This window comes from Accipiter gentilis, chromosome 16 (assembly GCF_929443795.1).
Source record: "Accipiter gentilis chromosome 16, bAccGen1.1, whole genome shotgun sequence".
Lineage (NCBI taxonomy): Eukaryota > Metazoa > Chordata > Aves > Accipitriformes > Accipitridae > Astur > Astur gentilis.
In genome coordinates, this window is record NC_064895.1 from 8,314,400 (window position 1) to 8,340,352 (window position 25,953).

The 25,953-nt window shown below is 39.1% G+C and overlaps 1 protein-coding gene across 1 annotated transcript in view; it reads right to left on the reverse strand.

Annotated features, from left to right (window-relative positions):
• DLGAP2 (DLG associated protein 2) overlaps positions 1 to 25,953 on the reverse strand; it is a 478,161-nt gene that overhangs the window by 373,976 nt on the left and 78,232 nt on the right. The window contains exon 2 of the mRNA XM_049818620.1: positions 23,942 to 23,996. Coding sequence (XP_049674577.1) covers positions 23,942 to 23,996 — 55 coding nt within the window. The remainder of the gene's footprint in view (positions 1 to 23,941; positions 23,997 to 25,953) is intronic.

Sequence of the window (25,953 nt, forward strand, 5' to 3'; positions counted from 1 at the left end):
ACATCAACACCAGTAAATAAAATTCACCAAGAAGCATTCTTTCACTGTGAGGCCAACATGCACAGCCTGTCCAGATAACTCTCTCCTCCAAAATAGGATGGCTACATCCAAGAAGCTGCAGGTGGGTCTTGTCCTTAGCCTCAGCCACCAACCTGTCTGTGTCTAGGAACTGCCTGAGACACATAGTTTGGGCCCCAAGCAACAAAAGCAGTAACAAAAAACCCTGATGCTAACAATTTAGCAACATGGAAAATAATAAAATCTGTGGATTGGAAAACAACAATATCTCTGGATCTGTGGACAATATTAAGATCTGTGCACTGCATGGTTTCATTTACTAGTATAGATGTAGCCTGGGTCCTTATTTATAGTCTGGTTGAAAACATATCTGTCATTTCTCATTTAAAAGAAGGAGAGGGCACAAGGAGAGGGTGCAAGGAGAAAAAAGGAAGAACCAAAAGAGAAGCAATATGAAAGACAAATCAACACAAAATCTGTGTTAAAAAATATACTAAGGCAGTAGAACCTGTGCATACTCTCAGATGAAGAAGAGCTCATATCAAACTGCTGCGAGTGACACAAATATCTAGCTACTGGCCCTGTAAAAACAGAAATCCTAAGTTTTGCAATCCTGGACAGGAACAAAACACTTCTCCTTTCAGCGTTAGTAACATTGTTATTTGGACTTAAATCTGGGAGACATGACATGAGGAGAAAAAACAACTTTTGGAAGTTTAGTGAGTAGCTATTGAAAAAATATTAACTCTTTACTCTGCAATAAATCTGTATTGATACCTAATACTGAAGATCTTGGAGTGCTGGAAGCTTGAACCTCGCACAGTATCACTGAGAGGCAGCTCTGCAGCCCCAACATTTGACCACTCAGTTCTTGTGGCTTCCCAGTGGGAATTGCAGCTGTGCAACTGGGAATTAATACAGGTTACAAGAGTGAGTTTTAGTCTGGATTGGTTCTTTGCTCCCCTTCACTACGTGCTCACACAGATACTTCAAGAGCTTAGCGGTGGGGGAGCATAGGATCCATCTGCCCAGCTCAGGACTGGCTCTTCCCATGTCAGCATCGACGTAAATCACTCTTGGGACCTCAGGGCAAGGACAAGCAGCCAAACCCCTCTCAACAGTGCCCTTGTGGAGGCAGCTGCACATATAACTCCAGCAATGTGAGCCCAAGTTTGTAGTGCCATCACCAGTAAGTTTGTAGAAACACTAATAAGAGTAATCAGAAGTTCCAGAAGACCTTTGGGAGCTACCACAGTACAAAGAAAAACAATATTTTGATCTCTCTCTTACTTAATTTCTCACTTCTGGATTCTAACATCACTGCTGAAATAGGATAGTATCACAGGTCAGAATTGGTACTATGGGAAATTAATTTATGACTGAACATGAGTAATTCATGTCCTGCTTTCAGCCTCCCACCCAAAAAAGTGGATTGCATCCCCCAGTTGCCCTCCCCTTGCCGCACTGCTGGCATATGTACAGAGACAGTTCAGGTTTGGCAAGGCTTGGCCCTATTATCCAAGAGGGCAGTTTCTTACTACCTGTAGTACCTCTGCAGCACAGCTCACAGATAATTACTGCCTCATCAGGTTTCCAAAATGTTCTCCATCCATCTTACCCATTCTTTTCACCAGCTATTGTCAGGAGCTTTACATACTTGATAGCGTAATCTTCCTTTGCTTATTATTTGTTTTTATTATTATTGTACCATTATAATCTCATTATAGTCTTTTCTAGTTTCAATTATTGCATTTATTTTTTTCTGAGTCACTGTAATTGCTTTTAGTTTTTAATAATGTTTAAAACTTCCACTCTCTGAAGCACACATTACCATTCCCATTATAAAATCTAGTTAAGAGGTTGTCAACAATCTTGGTTTGCACTAGTCTTGATCTTTTTGCAATGCATGATACATGGACCCTGCCTTGCCAATGCCTCCAGCCTACAAAGGTAGATTCGCTTTTAAACAGGCTCATCAGCATATAAGAACTCATAGGAGAACTGGTCTTCATATTTGTATGGAAGAGAAATATTTTATAAAGTCCTTAAAGCCTAAGAGCATTATGAACTTATTTTCCAATCCATCCAACTGTGGGAATTACTGGTTTTCTACTCTGGGTGTGCTTGGTAAAACTACAATTTTATGACAAGACTCTAAACTTTTCTGAGTGAACACTAAGCTTACAAAACATAATCACATCAACAAAGTGTAATAAAATAACTCCCCTCTGACAGAAGAAAAAGAAGACATTCTCCTAATTTCCCAATTATTTGTCTCAAATGTGAGATTAAGAGTATATCCACCAATCACACCCCACTCCACAAAAAAATGAAGTAAATAAGATCTGAAAATCAATCCTGAAATGTTTTCCTGCACAGGAATCCTGTAACCTATCAGGAACCCACTTAAAATCAGTACAGCTTTACTTGGTTGCATGGACTGTCCCTGAGAAATGTTTGCAGAAGCGTTGATTCAAATTCTAATGATGCAGTTATTTAGTTAACAGAGATACCTTTGTTATCCCATCTGATTAATTTAATTTACATGTTTCTGATTTACCAGGTTTTCCTAGAAATAGAACTAAATGCGACTAAAATCCATTAATATTGTGATATAGGTTTGGTGGTTGTGGTTTTGTTTTGTTTGTTGTTTTTTTTAAAAAAAAGCACATTTACTCTCTTGAGTAGGCAAGGCACTTACGTAGTAAAAACACTTCTAAAAATTAGGGCTTCCTTTTTTAAAATAACTTTGGAGCTGAATTCATCAACAACTTGGCAACAACCTGAGCCCTTCTTTATCTAGGAACATTACTTGAAGATGTGCACAAGTTCCACTGTAACAATGACAGAATTTTTATATGCAACAGGAAAAATATTGCACCACTCTGCTCAGGAAACACTTTTCAATGTTTTGAGACACATGCCTCAGCACTTAATCCCATGCAAGGCGCATTCATCAGGCACATCATAAGCATGCGATATTTGCATACCTTTAAAATTTGAGTTTGAATTCAGCAGTTAGATGCTTTAGGACACAGCGCATGCATTTACTTGTGTGCAAAACCAGACTAGAAAAGTTTGAGTATTTTGTGATACAGGATCACTGGAGGGGGGGAAAGATGGCTCTAGTGGATGGGTGTACTTCTCAGCAAGGCACAGTTTGACATCCTGTTATTCTGTATGGCACTTAACATCCACATTCATTCAGAGCTACTGCTATGAAATTGCTCTTCAGCTTGTTCATCTGCATAACTAATGATCACTTTAGAGACAGAAAGATCCATCCATGATAACTTCAAGATAAAAGTTAAAAGCTCTGAAGTTACAGACAGCTGGGAATAAGATAGTAATTTAAGTGCAATTGTCGGGAGAATATGCAGGCTACATTGTACAGGTAACAGGGTGTAATGAAGAAAGCATTTCAGCCTGCTCCTGAAGCCCTTAATTACCAGAAAGCCAACTCATATACAGTTCATTGTTTCACAAAGAGCTGGAAAGGATCATTAAATCATCTAGTTTAGTCTCCATTTCTCCACAGACATCTACATTTTACACAAAAACTCCAGTCAAAGTGGTTGTCTAAATCATAACTTTTAAAGAGGCACACATCGGGTCTATGCAGTGGTCTTATTGGCAGCAGCATCTGCACCTTGGCCACTGAAACACCAACGCCCAAAGCATTTGCAGAAAAATTACGTACAATAAAAATGAAAAAAAAAGAAATTGGTGTAGATGAAATAACAAAGAGAGGGGAAAGGGAATTCAGTATTTTTAAAATGTAGTGCTTACCTCACTACATTTAATATCTAGTTTTACATTTAGCAAAATTGGCAAACAGCAATTACAGTCTTAAAGGCAATCAGTGCATGCACCCAGCTACACAAATAAATAAGTTAAGCAGCACAGATGAAGATCTTTAAATTTACCTGAAGTGTATTAGCAAGGTATTTGAATGACAAGTACCCTGCAAATTCCCACAAACTGAAGTCAGAAAGGCTAAGGAGCCTGGTGTTCAAAAGGGTTATCTTTTGGCTAGGTATCATTGTGCATGTCTCACGCATATTCTAGAAATACACCTCTGACTCGACAGGCCTGGCCTCTGAGCTGAAAGGGTCAACCCAAAATTCCTCAGGTATGACAGGTATGAGACAAACCAGATCTGAGCAGGAGCTGTTCAGAGATGAAAAATTTGCCAGGGGAAATGTGCATTCCACTAGCCATTTCCACGACCATCCTCACGTGGCAAAAAATTTGCCTTATATGCAGTCTGTCTTGTTCTGATTTTCACAGATAAATTGAAGAACCTTGTATTAGGTGATGCTTTCACTCTGGAGCGAGGCTCGTCTGGTTCAACCAAAATACACCTCTGTTTCTAAAAAGCCGAAGATCAAGCTTTAAGTCTAACTGTGATGCATTTTACCCAGATCTTAAGGGTTTTTCCTCTTTTCTGCATGCCCATATGTTTTTCCAAGATCACTTTAAAAAAGGCAAACAAGAAAACTGTAACGTATTAATATCAGTTTCAAGAACGCTATTTATAATGCTGAAAACCTCTACCTGTTCACTAGTCCTCTATTTAATTTCCATATCAGTAAGTTAGCCCTTCAACTCCCAGCATGATCTTGATGTGTTGCATCCCTTGTCCAGCACCACAGAATAGAAAAAGTTGAAACTTCCAAGAACATATTCTTTGCTATTCTAGTATTATGGCCTTCTTTTCTTGGTCCCAATGGGCCACTTCATCTTCCCCAAACCAAAGTAATTTTGTTGGAAAGAGTCCAGCTTACTAGACACAAATGAGATTGATTTATACAACTGTCCACTCTGTTCATGGTGTTCCAATTGTTCGTTTCAGATACAAGTTTTAGAAGAATTTTTTTCATATTTACTTCCAATTTAGTGCTGAATAGGGCTGAACCTGGTTCCACTTGTTGCACAGCCATTCCAGAAACAGCCCTGTTTTACTGCTATCACAACAACCTTTTGAGATCTGTCTTTTAACCAGTGTCCAGCCCATTAAGTCTGTGTTCTGCTATAATGGAGCGATTGTTTTAAAATCATCTGCATCAAGTCAAACAGCTTACAGCACTCTATACACATTTGGCTGAAATTAACTGAAACCTTGAAGAAAAATTCTGTTGGCAAGACCTACTCTCATAAAAAAATGTGAAAACCCATTAAAGAGTCTAAACCTGTAACTGCTTACCAACAAAAAAGATGAGACAGAACTCAGTTTTTATATCAAATGAAACTAATTTGTTTCTGGAGTCATTCCAATTGTTTGAATACTGGTATAATACTGACACTTACAGAGTCTTCTCAGTTATCCTTGAATTATACTAGTATTAACAATGAACCAGAAGACTCTCTCAAACAACTGTTTCAGACTCTTGGATGTAAATAACTGGACTCTACAGATACTAACATTATTCCTAGATACCACTGGCACAGAAAGTCTAACTGACTTGCATAATACAAGGCCTTCAACCTGAAAAGTCAAATACAGAACAGAAGTACTTATTGAAACTCTCTAATTTCTCTTATCAATACTGTAACTTTCTTGAACTAAAATGGGTTTACTCCTCTGTTAAAATTTTTTTGTTCTTAATTTATTTAAAGTCCCCCATTATACTTTGTTCTGCCAATTATATTTTTCACTAATGCCCTTGAGGGAACACACTTTTAAGTGCTTTGCTGTATCAGGTCCTCATCAAGGAGGGAGTCAGGCCTACAGAAACTTTCCTATCTCTGCTGACAGAAATCCCAGGAGCCAGTTCCATATCATTTTAATCTACACAGTCATATTTGGAAATAATCTTTGCATTTGTTAACCAACTCAAGGAAATCCTGAGCAAAGACAAACTCATTGAACTCTAAAATATTGCATTAATAGATTCCCCAGAACCATTAGTGAACATCCCAGACAGAAGATAAAGATACTTTTGGACTGCAAACCAATAGTCAGACCTAAAATTCAACATAGAACTTAAAGAAAAGTAAAATCAGAGCAAATGCTTCCAAAGACCTCAAGAAGTTAGAATTCAGCCATAGTTTCTTCAGGCCCCTTCATTTAAAAAAAAACAACCAACCAACCAAACAAAAAAACAAAATAAACCACCCTACACAAAGAAAAATGAAACTAGCACACACAGGCTGAAAAAAAGTTGATTAGGTTTTAATATCAAGAAATCTGCAGAAGAAAAAAAAAAAAAAACCTTAGACGGAAGGCAATTAAGCAGCCTTTACTATATGCATGTATGCCCTTTAATTCATTTGCATAAAATACTTAATGTTCAAAATCATCATTGCAGCAATATGCCTAACTTGATTTGTTTATTTTGTATAACATAAGAAAACAGAGTCATTAAACTCCTACAGATTTACTTCTCAGTGTGTAATTGGAATGTGAACATATTCAATTAAAAACACTTAAGTAATGAAAACAAGGTTTATCACTGGGATGGTAGTTGTTTTATAAAAATATACTAATATGAAACACAGAAATAGTCAAGGGTCACTGTAGTCAGTCAACTGATTTTTTACTATCATTTACTCATTGACTGCTGAACTTCCAGCATTATCTCTGAGCATCCCAAAGTCAATAACTGCAACATAAATGAAACTTCCATGTTAACAATTCCAAGGCTGAAATTAATGAGAATAGGCTAAATGTTTTTCTTGCCCTTCTGTAAAGATCACTTCTAAATTAATTCAGCAGAATGAACTAGATACTATGGATAAGGAGATACACGGAAACAAGAATACTTTTTAAAAAGTGCTTGTTTTGCCACAGATGAAGGGCTGGGGGAAGGAAAGAATGGAGAAAAAATATATTTGATAATGAAGAAGCTACCATGCCCTAATTCCTATTTATCTGGAAGACAATCCAGAACTGAATATATAACTGACTTCTTAAAACTGAGCTTTTAAACTAGGAATTCCTTCTTGTGCTTCCAATTCACGTAGCTTAAGAAAGACTAATTCATTGGGGCTGCAGTGTTGGCCTATGTCATTTGCTTTTCAACTAATATCAGAAACAGAGGCAAATGTTTGATAAAATTTTCAAAAACTTTTAATTTGGGGTTAAAAAATACAGGACAAACATTCTTGTCACCTACGAATTCTGATCATATTTTCTTACCTCCGAAAGAGGAAATTTCAATGCACTTACATCACACTTGAGGAAAGGACTTTGAAAGAAAGAGTACAAGGCAAGATTTACCTTTTCCCAAGAGGTTTATAAAAAATGGTCACGGGCCAAGAAACTATTTAAACATTTTCTTGGAAAAGAGAAGACTCAAATCAAGGACATTTGTTTCCAGATACATAAAATGCCATTGCAAAAAGAGATAACAATGGTCTGATCTCCATGTCCGTGGTGGACTGAACAATAATATTAAGTTTAAAGTTGCAACAGGGCACATTCAGTTTGAAATATTTTGTACAATATCTAACAGTAAGACTAATCAAACACAGACCTACATTGCTTTGGAAAGTTGTGAAACCTGTCAGAGGCTGCACAACCATCAGGAATGACCTCCAGGCAGGCACAAAGAGTTTGCGTTGGACTAGGGGAAGAGACTGTATGGTCTGTTCAAATCCTCCTCCAGACCTAGAGGTCTTCTGTGAATGAGTTAAAATGGAAGAGTACATGAAAAACCTGTGGCCATCAAATCAGATAGAAACAATTACAATAAAAAAATGCAGTTTTGTACTGGATTCAACATGCCTTTAGGTAGAACTCTTGCATATATCACATTCTCCAAAAAGTCAAAGTTATTGTAAAGTTATTTCATTAAACTATATGCAGAATTAGTCATCAATTCCAGAAGAAATTGTGCGTATAGGCAGATTTTGTTATAAGTTAGCAGTTAACCATCCACAAGGAAGATATCAAATGTTACAATACAGAACACGCTCGTGAAGACACAGAGAGATACTGCTCAACCATACCATAGAGCCTAAGTTATGGACAAGCCTTATCATCATCTAAGAACTTAGGAAATGTGAATCCAGGATACTTGGAAAGGAAGAATATTTCCAAAAAACAAATCCCTGGCAATAGGAATCAATTGTGTTACAGAAGACATGATGCTTGCAGGAGTCTGGAAACTCAGTTTAAAGATCAACAGCACTGTTGTATGACTGCTCTGCCTTCACCCTGATTGGCCAGGGTGCAAATAGAAAAGACAGTGAAGTTGAAAGAATGGATACAAATTTCATCCTTAATTTTATTGTCCACCCACAAAAAAAACCCACAAAACAACAACAACCCCCCCACACACACACACAACAACAAAAAAAAAACCCATATCTTTGTTTCTGTTGCAAAATGAGCTGACTCTTGGCACTCCCATCCTGACCTATTCATATGGGTTGAGTGACAAATTAAAGAATTAGATGTGCTGTGCTCACGTGCCCAATGCCAGGAGGAAGCAGAGAGGAATGAAACACTGAAATATTTGTACTGTAAGCTAAACCTCCCAGGTTCTCCTAGAATGCTTGAGGTTAAGCCTTGACTAACATCAGATTCTTTGAATGGGAAAAGCAATATTTATGGTAAAGTATTTATACCTTAGTCAAAAGATCCAACAGGAAGGCAACTAAATTCAAGTTAAATAATGACAGTTTTGTAGGAAGCCATATGTCTTCTAAAATGCCAAGCAAAGATGTCAGTGACAGTTAAGGATGCTCTGCAGTTTACTGTTGAGAGTAATTTGTCAATAACTTGAATGACGATATGGTAAAAGATTTTTTCAGAGAAATCAGCCGAGCATTACACAATGTCAAATAGCTAAGAATCTGCTAGCCCAAAAGACTACATTACTCAAGTGTATGTGTAGTGAATATCAACCTAGGAAGCATTTCTTACATGATTAAAAAAAGAGAAAGAAAAATTCAGTTAAGTTAAAGAACAAAATTAGAAGATCAAAAAGGAAGGCAGCAAAACTAGAGAGACACTAATCAGCGCACAAAATCTTTTAGGGAACTGCAAAACATTAGGCATGGAAATCAGCAAAATATCTAATAAAGTGATAAAGCTGCCAAATAAAAAAAAAAAAAAGGATTAAAAGAACTACCAACAAGGGAGAAGATCAGAATTATTGACTATTCTGAGTTACGAAAGGCCCTAAGGAAAAGGAAAACACAAAACATCAGAGAATATATCTGTGATCTGTGATGCTCTTGAGTTAGAACTCAACAAAATAAAAATAATGAAATGGCATAGGTTGTCTTCCACAAGGACTTAAATGATAGAGTTTCAAAAGAAGAAAGATGACTACAGCCTCCCCACACATAAATTACTTGAGTAAACAAGTCAAAGACCACCTCTAGCATAAAACAATGAATGCAGCCTAACAACTATTAATTGTAGTGATTTCCAACAGACTAGTATCTTCATGGCTACAAGCTTGAGATTTTGAAGATGTCCACCTTAAGGCCAAAATCTGCCTTTCACTATCTCACATCAATTAAAAGGACAAGCAATCAAACCTATGTCAGAGTTTACCCTTTCTTGAATTTTAATTCCAATAACATGAAGTCCAACCAAAACCAAAAAATCATAGAATTATAAAATGGTTTGGGCTGGAAGGGACCTTCAAAGATCATCTAGTCCAATCCCCCCGCCATGGGCAGGTACATCTTTCACTTGATCAGATTGCTCAAAGCCCCATCCAGCCTGACTTTGAACACTTCCAATGATGGGGCATCCACAACTTCTCTTCTTCCAGTGTCTCACCCCTCTCATTGTAAAAAATTTCTTCCTTATGTCCAATCTAAACCTACCTTCTTTCAGTTTAAAACCATTGCCCCTTGCCTTGTCACCACAGGCCTTGGTAAAAAGTCTTTCTCTGTCTTTCTTATAAGCCTCCTTTATACGTTGAATGATGTATGATGCAGTCTATTTTCTTTCAAGTTAACACAAGAAATGGAAAGGCAATCATATTGAAGGCTTACAATCTGCGCGCCCCACCCAGAAGAAACAAGCAAAATAAAATACTATTATCTCCTTCAAAACCATCTTCTCTGCCTATGCAGGCTGATATACCTTCATTACCACCTTGAGTTCATAGTTATGGAGAAGCTCATCTCAACATGGGAGGCTCCCTCGCAGAGCCAGTCTCTCTGAAGTGGTAGAAAGTATCTGAAGACTCCCTGTCAAATCTGATGGTCTCCCTAAAGAAGCTGTCTCATTTGGGTAATGCCAAGACACTTATGTTTGCACAGACAGAAATAGATACCTTAAGCACCATCCAACAGCCTACTTCTTATTGGACATCAAAGCATTCTGTGCCTTTGAGGAGCACCATTCATCACCATTGTGTCCAAAACCCAAAATGTTTCCGAATCAGATAGATTACCTCATTCCCTGTAGCAACAATGATATTCAGAATACAGCTAAAGAATCTGAAAAGAACAACTCACAAATTAGGATTTTGGTGTCTCCCATCACCACCAGAAGAACAACAAAGCTTTGAGTGATGATTTGTGTTTCTCCCGATCAACATCTTTCCTTCATTAGCCCCTCCATCCCCACCAATTTCTCTAGAGCATTTTTAAAAGCAACTACCATTAAATAAAGTTATCAACTGATTTTGTTAAATACTTAACACAGCAGGTCTTCAATGAAACAAGCATCATAAATTGCCCAGAGCAAAGAAAAAGTATCTTGCTTATTGTATGGCAGTTCTCTGTAAGTTGCTAAAGCTTATTTAACACTACAAACTGAAGTAAAGGTGACTGCCTCATTGCCATCCTGCAGACCAGAGGAAGAGTTCAGAGTAAATTCCCACTAACCTCAGTGCCAGCAATCTCTTCACCACACCAAAACCAAACAGACTTCCCCCATGCTAACTCTGGCTATTTGAGGTTCGACTTTTTCACTCCCCACAAACCACTCCAGAAGTACAGCATAGGCATATCATTCACTAAGCCACTTGAACAATTTATCCACAGTTTTAGTCTTTGAAAGCCCGACTAGCCCTTCCAGCAGTAGTAAGTCATCTTGAAACTGGTTTCACAGAAGGAATGTTCATTTCTAAAACAGAAGGCAAGATCAGTAATAGTGTGGGAATTTCACTGTATCATCAGTGAGTACGAAGCGCGCCTCCTCGACCCAAGCTCCCTGGTTCAGAACACTTGCCTGCAAGACACACGGTCCTCAGCGCTGTATGGGATGCACTGCACACTCCTGCCTGCAACCTGCCAGTCCTGCCAGGCAGAGCAGGTTTACTTGGAGGTCAGCCTCCTCATTCTCTTTGCAGCGGTTGGCAGTCCAGAACATACAGAGCTCTTGTTGCTGCACAAAATACTTCAAGGACCGCAATTGTGCATTGCTCCTGAAGAAGACAATCCACTTTGAGATACAATTTGTTCCACAAAAGGCACATTCTTTGTTCTTACACAGCAGGCTATACCTTCCCATCCATGCTCCTGGAAGACTGTGTCACATAAGCATGTTCAAAAGAATCACAGGCAAAAGAAGTTTTTATTTTCTGCATTAGCTAGCAACAGGTGCACTTCTGCACTTCAAGATTTTCCCATTTCTGAAAACTAAGCACTTGCTACTCTCCTCTGAGCTAAGCAAGTATTACCAGCAGTAATGTACTAACCACAGGCACATACCACCCTACCACTGGGTTAGGAAAATGATTAAAGACCAAAGTAAACGCCCTCGAGCTAGAAGATAAGTCTTCAGTGGAAATGAAATAGATACTTTACTGTTCAGATGGTCAAAAGCACAATACCTGTCACCAGACTAATTTGGACAGATATTAATAAAATTAATGTCCTGCTAAAAAGGAAGCTTATAATACTGTGCATTTGTTTACTGTGTCTTCTTACTATTACAGTTTCCATAGAAACAGCAGAGAGTTAAAAAATTTCAGCACTGGGCAACAAATTCTAATTATCTTTTTCAAAGAATCATTATATACATATTTAGTGCAAATAGAATACTTCAGCAAGACTTATACTCAGGTATATGAAACATGGATCACTAGTCCTAATGCAGGGATGCTCATGACTGCACATGATTTCTAAGTCTTTATGGCAACAAAAGAAAGGGCACTTCTTTAACACAAATTAGTAACAGTCCACGCCATGCTGGTCCTTCCCTTTTAGGCTTTTCAATTTCACATTCTTCCTCCAACTGCCCTCAAAATAAGCAGGGGAGCAAAAAGTACTGAAGCATTTTCAAAATATACTTCCCCTTCCCTGAAGCTTATGTGATATCTTATCCCTTACATTTATAATCACCTACAGTTTAACCATGATGTAATTTCTTATGCCTTGTGGGCTGATTTCTGTGACTCACAATTTCCAAATATATTTGTGAAGGTGGTTCATGAATTAAACTTCTGTCAGCTGAAGCCTCCAGCATTGTTCTACCCATGTTCAGTACGGAGGCTCCTGGCTCACAAGAAGTTTTAATGGTACAGTACAGAGGATCAGTCCTCAGTTTATAAAGGACACTCAAGAAGCCATTATATAAGGTAAGAAAGACTGCAAATGCCCCCATGGCTTTTTGTCATGCCACCGTTCTTCTTTGGTAAGTTTAGGTTTCCTATATATACCACTGAAAACCTTCAGATGATTCATCCCTGGGGCTTGCTGTCAGATGAGCACAGTTGCGAGTTACATTTCTCGTAGTTTCTCTGGTACTGTACTCATACCCCTCACTTCTGCCCTGATTTTAAGCTATGTCTGGATGAGACCTGGGGGACCCTGGGACAGCAGCCATGGTCAACTACAAATTCACACTTCCTCACTTAAGCATTTAACTACCTAAGTCTAGCAAACCAACCTGTTTTAATAAAATTAATATAATCTACAAGTGACAACATGCATCTAATCTTGTAGAATTACTTTCACAGAGGTGTAGTGAAATACCACCTTCCTTTACAGTGAAACACCTTCACCTTCTCTGCTTCTTCCCTGCCCGAATGATCTTTGCCCCAAGAAGGATAAGCTAATACGACAGTTCTTGCTGTTCCTAGGCTCTTCCTCTGCTTTTGCCTGCTTAAGAGCATCACTCCTCTCAGCTGGCAGTTCGGGAGAGATTCTCTGGAGATACAGCTGGTGTCTTACCCAATGCAGAGTCATACTGAGACGACTAAACCACATGTGTGGAAGCATTTGCTACCGTTTAATCTCAAGTGCAGAGGGTGCAGCACTGCCTCTGGTAATATACTTCTACAATCAGCACCACTAACAGCTTGGGGGATCATACGCATTATTGGTGCAGAAGTGTTCGCTGTTTCCCATCGTGACAGAAAGGACACAAGTGGTTAAATTACTGCCTGTTGTGCACAATTGTAGACATTAGCAGCTGTTATTTATAGTGCCTATTATGTTATAGTATCCCAAAAGACAGGAGAACCACGTCATACAGCATTACTACAAATAAAATCATTCTAGCACAGAAAAACCATTTTAAGCATAGAGAACATCACTGTAGTTTATCTTTAAATGGAAAGCATGAACAGCTCAGATGTTTTGATAACAAAATGTATGTTTTAGTACTCCCACCCCACCAGTTAATACAAGAAGAAATAAGAAGGACAGGAAAAATTGTACATTAATAAAGTCAGCTGAAAGAAAAAAAGGTACATCTGGAAGAAGTCCTCACCAGTACATCAGTGCAAGTGGGATGTCCTTTTCTGGAAGATGCACAGGTGGAAGAAAAGAGAGCTCTCACTGTTTTAATCATGGAAAGGCTTGTATACTACATCTTTTTAAATCTTTTATTCAATCCTAGTGAGTTAAATACAAGTTCAAAACATGTGGCAGACTACTCCAAATTAAGCAGCATGCCTTAGAGCAGACATTGTTCAGGCATCTTATGAAAATAAAAGTTATCTAACACTGTCAGCGTCTTAGATACAGAACCCAATTCCCCATACTCTCCCACACTTCTAGTAAAAAGGGGTGGTGGAGGAGTGAGGGGGTGGAGAAGGACAAAATAAAGCAAACAAGGGTTTCTTGAAATAGATTTCTTTTTAGAAGTTAGCAATGTGAATTCTAGCCCTTACTTTGTCTAACTTACATTCTTTTTGCAAGAAAACTTTTATGACAAAATCCACTATTCCCACAGACCCTGAAAAAAATGTTTTGCTCTTCAAAACCTTGAAGAGCTTCTACAAAATTGGGGGTTACAATAAAACTGAAATGAATCTGGGAGAAAAGACTGATGGTCACTTCCAATGCTGTTTCCACTGCTTACTGTTCTCAGGACTTGGGGTGTTCCCAGATCATGAAAAGATATAATTTTAGGATAACAATCTACATAAACAGTTGAATTGCAATTTAAGGGAAAAAGGAATATAATCAACATGTTAAGAAATCAGTAGCAAATAAGCATATCTATTACTTCTACACTTTACACAACTGAATTATGTATGATTAATGTGTACCAGCCAAGAGATCTGCCCTTTCTTCCCAGCTGCCTCAAAGTAGCCAGAGAGAGGCAAGACACTACTGAAATGGAGAACGCAGATACTTCTGTATAGGCACCCCTGAGACCTTTAAAAGGTGAGGGAATAGTTTTTTTTGGCCCAGGATCAAATTCCTCTAGTGGTAATGAAATATCAGTGTGGTCTACTGTACCCATGTGAAACCAATGAATCCAAGGCTCCTCCAGCATTACAGCTATATTTCTGAGACCTATATGAATTCGCTGTGGAACTGGCCGGTAGTTGTTCTAGAAAACAGTACTAACATTTTACCTTACTTGCTGTACAAGTAGAAACGTCTATCTTTTGATTTCTCTGATCAATTACGTGCTCTTTAACTCTACCCACACACTGCACTGTGTTGGCCAAGTCATACATTTTGGCAGTGGACTTCAAAACTATGTTCCTCCGCAAGAGAGTGCCTGTGTATAGTACACTCACACACACATACACACCCCCTCAGTCCACGTGAGGGGATTTATATACTGCCTGGGCAACCACTTCACAAATAGATGAAAGCACTAAAAAATAAAAATCCCAAACTCTGACATATAGAAATCAGTCATTCTACATACTGCTTTCATTTAGCAATACTTAGTCGCATTACTAACATGACCAGTTATCAGAGCTGCGTGCAGTTTCTGCTGCTGTTGATGTACACTCCTCTCTTCCTCAGTAGCTGAGCTGTACGCATTGGGAATGCTTTACAAAACATTTCAGAAGTAAAGGTCAAGTAAGCTTTCTTTGCAAGAGATGCTGTTTTCTGGAGAGAACTTCCTTCCTACACGCCTTCAGCCACCAGAGCTCTTATGATGTTAGGCAAAGAGACTGCAAACACACATAGTCACTCACATTTCTGCCTCTAGAGTTAAGCTTTGCTGAGTTAGAGCCCCTTCTTCAGCCCCTGCTCCCCCCACACGTATGAAGGTGAGACTGTTGTGAAAGTGCTATTTTACAGCTAACGGTTTATATCCAGTCCCAACAGCACAGGGGCTAGTCAGCACTAGCCTTTCAGGGGAGCATGTTTTATTGATCTTGGAACATTTAATGTGACATCTAAACATCAGTGAAATCTCTTTCTCAGTTTTTTTGTTTTTAAGACTAAATAGTTTTGGATGAAGCACAACTGTGACTTTTCATAACAGTAGTAAGAGGGGAAAAACATCTTTCAGGAGGAGCTAGTTGTAGTGGAGGTCCTTGAACTCCAAGGAGGACTTTGTACTATGCTAGCAGCCAACTAGGACACTGTGCAAAGACTGAAGCACCAGTGCACCGTGCTGTGACCATGCTTTTTACTCCATAAGCATAATGGTAGAGAGATCTGCACCAGCTGGAGTCTTAAAACAGTTTTATTCTCACACATGTCCAGAGACTCCCAGCCTGTCCAACTATTTTAAGTGGACTAATACATGTTAATTAGCTCTATACCTGGAGTCTTGATACTGAAGTCTGAGGACTTACTGATCTTGAGATAATAGACCTGACCCCTTTTAAGTCTGAGTCTACCCCAAACTGCCTATATTTTTGCACCATATAGAGACCAGATTTTAGTGGATTAAGCTGGACAGTCCTAGGTAGATACAAATCCAATAAGACAAAGCAGTCTTCTGACTGGTTTGAGACTGAATGCGTGTAGTTCCTTATTCTAGCTAGACATCTAGCAGTACTAAGAAGTCTAAAATGGCCCAAAGGATGCAAACTAACTTTAGAAGATGTAGGGATTGGCGCTCGGAAGATCTCGCGATGTACGGAAAGAGAAGGGTTAAAGGAGGCGGGATGACCGACAGACAGTATGTAAGGGCGTGACGCAGTTGAATAAACGCCATTTGCAGCATCCTCATATTGGTGTCAGTGCTCTGTGGCCCAGGGTATGGTGGACCCTGTGCCGAGTCCCACGGGGTGATCAGACGAATGTCTACAAGAAGATAATTTCTGCTACAGCCTACAGGTTTCCTCTTAACATCACTGCAACCTACCTGCTTTCCAGTGCCAGTTGTGCCTTATACAGATTCTGAATCCCTGGGAGAAGTGGAACCAATGCCCTGGTCCCTTACAGCTATGCACCCTGTGCTGCTGATCTTCTGTAGATATGAGAAAAGCTAGAGAAAAACATTGATGAAAACTAAAGTTTGGGTAATAGGCTTATATTCACCATGTAGGCTGTGGTGAGGGGAAGAGAATCAGGAAATCAAGAAGTGAAAACCCACCCACACAAGTATATTAAAATAAAAGATTTCAGTATCTTTACGCAAACCTCTTGGTTTTTAACTATTTAAATTACATCCATTCCATTCAGATCACCTTTCCAGAATTGAACTAGTACTAAAGAAAAACAAGTAAACAAAAAAGCCCTTCTTTTTCAAGTCTATAGTCCATGTTAACATACTTAAATCAACCAAGTCTTCTGGAAGAAGAAAGGTCACAGACAAAAGTATATAAGAGTTTCTGTAGTGTAAAAATGGGACATTGGACATTAGCTAATCAAACATGCTGCCATGTTTAGGGAACCATCACATGTCATGTTAGAAAACTGCTACACCATGTATTCTCTTCTAAACAAATCTGGGGGGTGAAAAAAGGCTCATATTTCAGTGGGTTACAATCAAAACATGTCAGGTTTAGATGTACACTAGTGCAACATACATGAAAGAGGAAAGAAGTGGAACTTGTTAACCTAGACAAAATCTAGCGAGATGGAAGACAGAACAGTCTTCAGGTACATGAAAGGTATCTGCAAGGAGCTGAGAAACAGGAGGCAGCCATCATCCACACAAGTTAATGAGCTTAAGCTGCAGCAAGGAAGGCTCAGGTTATGTATCAGGAAAAGTTTTCGGTGGTGGGGTCGGGGAAGCTGAATAAAAGGCCTGGAAAGGCCACACAAGCATCTGCCAGGAAAGAGGTGGGTATAGCTGATCTTCCTCGGAGCATGGCATAGGTCTGCTCCCTACCCATTCTGACTCCGTGCTAACTTGACTGGTCACTTCTGGCCAAAATAAAAGAAACAGAGGTCTGGCCTAGAGGTCCCGGACCTCCTCTTCCCAAGGATAGGCTAACATAAAGCCACGGCTGGCATTCAGCCACTGGGGAAAGGGCAGAAGAGCGTATATAAGAATATGCTGCTTGCAGTAAGCAGAAATTTTACCTCACCATACACCCATCTGTACAGCAAGTGCTCCATATTCCTGACTGCTGATACGGTAGTGTCAGTAACGTGGAGGGAAAGAGGACAGCAGGAATCTCTAGGGAAACATGAGAGCCCTAAATTATGTTCTGAATGCACTAGATGATATCCTTTGTTTTACTTTCAGTCTGCAGCATTTAAATTGGAACTTCTCCCAACTGGATGTTTTCCTCCCCCGGGTTCATGTGGCACTATTCAATTAATTACTGTCAATATTTTTCACAATGCAGGCTATGTCTGACAAGAAGTTCTGTCACAGGTTATCACCTCTGCCACTGGGTATTGTCTCACACCCTTTCATCAGTTTATCCTTGCACAATCCAGTTCAGTTCTCCCTTCTTCATCCTTCACTGGTGATCCCCAACACCTCTACAGAGTTACGGTAACAGGTATTGCTCCTAACAGCTCTAATGACAGGTTTTTGCTGGTTTTTTTTATTTTGAAAAAGTTGGCATCATATGCCTAGCCAACTAAAAGCAAAACAACCTTGATACCAAGGTATGAGAACTTCCGGATTAACTAGAAGATTAAGAAAATACTTACTCTTGCTTTATTTTCACCCTGCTAATTCCCATTTCCATGGAAACGGGGCTGGAAAGTACCAGCAGGCAGCCTGCAGCTGAACATCTGAATGAGAACGCTCATGTTGAACTCAGCAAGCAGACAGCAGGTGAAATCTGCAGGAACTGTCTAAAAATCTATAGCTATGTCTTGAAAGTAAAAGGACAATCTCAGTTTAAGCAAAGAACTTCTGAAGAGGATGATATATAACCCTAATGAATATCCTTGCACTGCACCGGCTAGTAATCTGATTTTCTTTTCTCTAAGACACAGGAATAACATTTCTTTATCTCAATGGCAGAAGACAAAAATTAATCACAATTAATTAAGTACTTCAAAATGTTCAGATAGAAGATGATATACTAGTGAATATGGTAAGTTAGTTTTATAACAGGACTTTGGCTTCTGACCATTGTCCTGTAATTCCTTCTGTGAAATCAAACTGGCTGCTGTACAGTTCATACACACACATTGTAAGCCCAGTCATTTGGATGGCTCTTCTTACCAACATCCATTGCATTGGAATAAATATAAAGATGAAAAAAATTAACTAGCAGTTAGTAACATACTTGCTAGTTATAAAACATACTGGTTTTGAGCACCAATCCACACTTCTTTTATTTTAAAAGCTACTAAGGCAACACAGTTGTAGATACCATTAAGAAAGAAAAAAAAAAAAAAAAAAAGCAATGTTAACTTCTTTATCCAATTTAGTAAAGTTTAATACAGGAATTCTTTTTAATACCATCTCAGATTTTTCTCCTGTTCAATATTTGCTCTTCAAGCAACAGGAAGAAAAGCAAACAAGCGGAGGATGAAACATTACTGTCTTGGGCTATACTTTACCCAGTGAAGAGATTGGTTATTATTAAACTCCTGCTTTTGTATATAAAGCAATTACCACTCTCTCAAGAAGATATTATTCATTCTTTGCAGAGAGCAGAACATTGGCTGCACTTTTTTTCAGTGTAATTTTAGCCAATGCAGTGGACAAAAGCGAATGATTATAACGAAGGATTTAACGTCTTGTGCAAGTTCAATATCAGCACACAAGAGCTGACCTGAAAATAGATGATGAAGAAACTTGAGACAGCATAAATCTTTTTTCCTTCTTTCTTTTTTTTTTTTTTTAAAGAGTGTTCTTTAAAGTTTCAAAGAGCTATTTATCAGAATCAAGTCAGCCAGATAGGTGCAGATGCTCTTTGTTGTACCTATGTTCTCCTTCACTATGAGAGGGGAAATTCAAGCTTAAAGCATCAAAGAACAAATCAACCCAAGAAGCTGTTAGTGACTATTGATTTGTTCCTTCCTTTGGGATCTTCAGTGGAAAAAGTGAGCCCAAATTTGCGATCCACAACATACTAAACTCACAGCTATGACGGAAAAGGATAGTACAGAAGCTGTTTGTGCAATTTCCTTGCATGACAGGAAACTAATAATTGTTTATCAAGAGCACAACAGCGGCAGACAAAGCACACAGCTATCAGCATCTCTGCAGTGCAAAAATGGCCATTTAACAGCTGCAGCAACAGTAAAAATTGCACAGAGCGCCTTCTGCTAATGAGTCCCATTGATAACCCACATTTAACTGTACCAAGTATATTTGTGCTCACCTTGAGGATCATTTACTGTGCTAGATCATGATACAGGGAGCTCTGGGATATACAAAAATCAAACTCCAAAGAATTCACTTATCTGGTCTAGGACTGCTTAAACACAGCATACACAAAAGCATAAGCTTTCAGATAATTTCATGCAAATAAAAAGAGGAAATGTATCTACAGCTAAACAACCCACATGTACTGCCTGAATAGCTCTATTTCAAGCAAGAGTGGAAATAAAAATAAATTTAAAAATACATAAATTTAAATAAAAAGCAACCCACATCAGGGTACATTGACTTCTCTGTTTCAAAGCTGTATTCTTACCCCTCAATTTTGTGGGTTGTTTTGTGTGTTTTTTTTCAGGAATGCCGAAGCATGTTGTATTTAATGGCTATCTTGATTTCAAGGGTAGAAACCAAGTGTACTGCTCATGCAGTGTGAACAGCTCTCTAAACCATTATCATAATTAAGAACGATGCTAAGGGGGAAGGGAGGGGGAAAGGACAGCCTTAGCATCTAAAGTTTCCAGAAGTGACTGTGGAGTAATGAGATGGACTTTCGACTTGGCTGAAGAGTTCCCGTTAGCATGGGATGGGCCATTGCTGGGTTATATTTACAAGGGCTATTAGAGCTGGCTGCGTGTGTACAGAGAGTGGTGGATGTCCATCAGAACGGGTGGGTTATTTCTCCCAGCTGGAGCTGGAGAGAGAGAGAGAGGGTTATAATTCAAGAAAATAAGCAAGCTGCTCCCCACCAGGTCATTAGTACCTACACACTCTTTCCCCTTATAATCTTGTTAGTAACACCTGTACAGCGCATGTAACTGCTTTTCTTCCAATTAACTTTGTAACTGCTAATGCATCCCAGTTGTTGCTGGCTGGTTAAGTTATGGGAGATGGAAAGAAACTGAGACGGGTCATCAATACAGCTCTTATATTATGCTTATGGTATATAAGAAGGAAGTACAGAATCAAGGCGTCTGGTCTGGGATCTTTTGCTTCTTGAGGCACAGGGTATGTGACAAATACAGGTTCTGGATACCAGCTAACACGATAATGAAAATGCACTATGCTAGTGCATGCTATATGGACTTTCAATTTATTAATGAAAATATATTAATGATTAATAGAAAGCTACAAATAAATTAACCCTTAAGAAATGAAGCATCGCTGTCTATTAGAAAAGCTTAATGCAAGCAACCAACTAGCAGTATTCAGTGTTTTATTTAAAGATTGAGATTTTGTAAATGTTTTACATGTTTGAAAAATGAATTGTTCTTTAACCTTTGAAACACCCAATCTTGTTAAGTATGTGCCTTCTTCCAAAGCTGCATTGCTGTGGAATGGCTGAATTACTTTTTTTATCCTTCCTTTTGAAAGGCTATGCAGGAGATGTTTTTATAGCCAAGTTATAAGCACTGAGAATAAAAGTTCATGGTAGAAGTATTAACACACCATCACCAGGGGAAGATGATCATCACTCCCATGTACCTTTCTTTCCATGCATAGCTCTCTTCTCCAGTTTACAAATACAGAATATCCATAGTGACAGAGGAAGTGTTGACACTTCAAACTCTTACACAGTATAGGAAGGGGCAGTGGGACATGCAGTTTTCTAGGGTACAGGCAATCCAGGGTCGTACTACTTTTAAGGCTAATTGCATATATTCCCCAAGAATCGAGGTTAGGCTAGGTCTGAAGGGCAGAGATGAAAGAATGGCCTGGCAGCACTGGCCCCATCATTCCTAAGGGTTCGTTTCTTTCTCTGGGGTGCAGCTCCCATGCTAACAGCATGAAAGAGGTTGGTCTTGGGGGCACTCTTTAATGAGGAGCCCAAGGCCCGCAGGCTGGCCACATCTGAACTGTTGAATGGACGTAAACAAGTGGGGAAAGTACTACTGCATCTCTCCGTTTAACCCATTCATAGTCTCTACGGCATCTGTATTCTACCCTAATGGTTTTGGAGGTCTCATTTTATGCGTCTTCCCCTCTTCCTTCTCCCATCCCTCCCCCTAGTCCATGTCTCTTTATCCTTCCCTCCTTTTTATTAGGAACACCACCTAAGTCTGCACATTGCTAAATTTTTCCGGGTACCAGCAGCTGAACACAGACATAGACCTACACCTTGCAATCAGGCAATTTCTCTGGGCTCACTTAATGAGAACGGAGCTGGACAAGATTATATACGATGTACATGTTTGAATGCAAATAGCACATTCCACATTTACACAAGTTTAATGACTGTCATCTTCTTAGTTTGGACTAGTTGATTCAGACATAGTCAAACAAGAAAATGGTTCACCTATCTCTAATAGACTCAATGAATCAAACTCAAAAATTCAGTCATTATTTTCCTCCAGAAAGGAGCTGAAAAATCCCCCACATCCTGTCTGAAATCTTCTTCTCCTTCTCTCTGTCAAGTATTTAAACACCATAAAAGGGGGAAATGGGGAAAAATGGAACACAGATATCATTTACTTTGCACCTGCTGGCAACTCCCAACTATATAATAGGTAGGCATAAACATACTTACTGTAGCAGTCACACAGAGGCAATAAAGTTACAGTTATTTTCATACCTAAGTGTGCTTGATTTGTACAGCAGTTGTTACGTACCAAAACCTGATAGGTTTCCTCTTCAAAGAGCTTAGTTCAAAATTTCCAAAACCAAATTTTACATTAGCAATCTCCTCCCTTCTCTTATGTCCAAATGAAGGCCCTTTTGAAGGTTACTGGGATTTTAGATAAATGGCTTTCTTGATATTGATTATAAAGGTATATTTCACCCTCTTTCGATAAATGGTCAGAGTCTTACTGTCCAACTCCAGGCCATCATTTCAGGTAATACTGGCTTTGATATCCACTTTATACACTTCTGTACAAGTCAAGAAGAGTTTGGTCATCAGAGGAACCTGGATCAAATTTGTATATTACAAATAAAAGGAAAAAAAAAAAAAAATAGGCGCAGGATATTAGCACAGGAGCACACAGACTGGGCTGAGGTCATTATACCGTGATTCGTTAGTCCAGTTTTCAGGAAAGCTTGAAATAAATATGAAGGCCAAAGTCTGTTTGCAATCTGTTCACTAATTATAAACTTTCAAATTCTGGCTAGAAGAGGTGCCTTAACAACTGTCTTACTAAATTACTTCTCCCATGCTCACAGATGAAATGGAAGTGAGATTTTAAATTTCATTTGAGCAGTTCCAGGTAACCACAAGGTCACACTACAGTTCAACACAGTTGTCAAGTTCTCTATGCAATCACCCTTCATGCAAACTGTGCCTGAAACACAAGTAATAGCAAGCCAAGGAACAAACCAGTTTATTTTAATGGTAGCTATTGGGGAAGGGGGAATGAAGCCTTAAGAGCTGCAAGCAATCACATAAGTTCTATTAAGAAGATATTAAAAAAAGCTATATTTTTCCTCCTAATTCTCTGAAATTAGCCTGTTAAATTAAAACTCACATTTGTATATGCAGTCACTTTCACCAATTTATAAAACTATAAAAAGGATTTTTAAACTTATTTTAAAAGAAGTTGGTTTTCCTGTAATAAAAGAATCTAAAGTTAAATCATCACTTTCTTCCTGGCCATTCTATCATTCTCATCAATTGATTTGTTTTGCTCACAAATGTGTTACTTTAAGTATCCTCCTGCACAATAGTAAGGCATCATTAGTGATACACCTTCTGTCTACTCCTCTAGTCTCTGAAAAATAAGCATAAGCAAGCATTTATCTGCGGTCAGAGCTACACATAAGACTTACTGCTTAGCACCTTTGTGAATCAACACGACTAGACTGCAGACTCCAGCATGAGACCCCTTTTCTTGCCAAAATTGTAACTTTATGATTAGATATGCTTCAGAAGTTCATACAAATACCCTTATAAGCAAGACCTGATAGCAGACTCTACAACAGTGATAGCTCCAGAAAGTTAACAGAATACACAAAATCTTCACATGAAAACAGGTAATTTAAACAAAACATCCAAGTTTTCACTCCCTAGAGGAGAACTTCAATGACCGTAAATAGCAAACGAGGCTTCTCAATATTATCCAATTTGTGTTTGCATTTCTCCAAATCATATTACAATATTAAGTCATTAAGAAAAAAGTTTACCTGTGTTCCTGTCAGGTAAAATACAGCAATGCTTCTGCAGTATGCCAGGCAGAACCTGTTGCAACAAAGAAATAGACATTAACCTACACATATTTTAACATCATATGAAGAAGAGCCGATGATTGCTAGAGTGCATATTTGATCAAGCTTTGTGCTCTCATACTGCATCCAAATTAGCTATCATGCAATGCAAATGTGAACCCCGCTCATTAGGAACTGCACACAGAGAAGAATCTTACAAAATTAGCTGCTTACTACCTGCCTGTAAAGTTAGTTTCACCCTCTCCCATAGACTACAATATTAAAAAGTTGAGTAAAATAACATAAGACCACAATTAAACATGCTCAACTTAGAAAGACAGTATGTTATCAGTCAATGACACTGCTGTTCCTGATTTTGCACATGGGACAACTAGCTTTTCATATCACTCAGGTCGAAATTCCAAAGCACAGCATTTCTCTTCTCACATACCCAATACCAGCAGACAGCACAAACCCCCAGCAGCTTGAGTAGGAAACTTAAGGGAACAGGGACAGAGGAGATCCCAGCCTTGTGGTTCACCATGTCCACCATGCTGAGGTGCTGCTGGCAGCCAGCAAGAAATGCCACAGAAACCTCCCACCACATTCTTAAAGGCAAGACCTACCCTTCTTCACAGATTTACACATTGAAGTCACCTGTTTTGGTGCAGACAACCAGCTTTGGTGCTTCTACCAGCAGCAATCTATACTTTACACACCCAAGACCTTATTTTAATCTGAGTTTTAAACCTCTAATTTACACCCACTACAATGCTATCAGTAGCGGTAAAACTGTAGCTGTCCTGGTTTTTGCTGGGACGGAGTTAATTTTCTTTCTAGTAGCTGGTATAGTGTTATATTTTGGGTTCAGTATGAGAAGACTGTTGATAACACACTGATGTTTTCAGTTGTTGCTAAGTAGTGTTTAGACTAAGTCAAGGGTTTTTCAGCTTCTCATGCCCAGCCAGCGAGAAGGCTGGAGGGGCACAAGAAGTTGGGAAGGGACACAACCAGCTGACCCAAACTGGCCAACGGGGTATTCCATACCATGTGATGTCATGTCCAGTATATAAACTGGGGGGAGTTGGCCTGGGGGGGAATTGCTGCTTGGGAACTAACTGGGCATTCATCAGCAAGTGGTGACCAATTGCATTGTGCATCACTCGTTTTGTATATTCCAATCCTTTTATTATTATTGTCATTTTATTATTGTTATTGTTATCATTATTAGTTTCTTCCTTTCTGTTCTATTAAACTGTTCTTATCTCAACCCATGAGTTTTACTTTTTTTCCCCCTATTCTCTCCCCCATCCCACTGGGGAGTGAGTGAGCAGCTGCATGGTGCTTAGTTGCTGGCTGGGGTTAAACCACGACAGTAACTTAAGGTTTAATGGCTTTTCCTTTGCTCTTTCTGAGGAAAGCCAATTAAAAATCATGCTCTGAGACGGCTTTGTTAAATTTTCTCTTGGCGGTCAACATGCCCCCTTGAAAGACTGAAAATTAAAAAAACAAACAACCAACAGTTAGTTTCTACAGACAGGAGGCCAGCACAACCAGTCTGAAAAAGCTGGGCTTCTAACCTCTAAGACCGTAAGGACCACCACAGCTTGCATTAAGTTTTGGAAATTCAGGAAGAAAATAATTTAGGGAATAGAGATATTTTTGTTTTTTCACAAAGACTGCTATTGCTCTCTGGTCAAGGTTAATAGCTAGGGATGAGACCGCTAAGAGTCAGACACGTACCGTCCCTGCAGCAGCACTGTACATCCCCATCCCTCCCTGCAGGACTTTTCCCATACACGCTCCAGTAACCCCAGGGAGATGAACACTTCGGCTTGTGTGTCCTCCAGCACAATAAATTAAAGTCTTAAGAAACTTGCTGCATCGTGCTTCCTCCTGAATGCAGACATGCAGAGGCAGGGCCATTGCAAAACTGTGCTTTTATTGCCGTTATAACTTGAAGAGTCAGGCCACAGTCAGAAAGCTGCCCT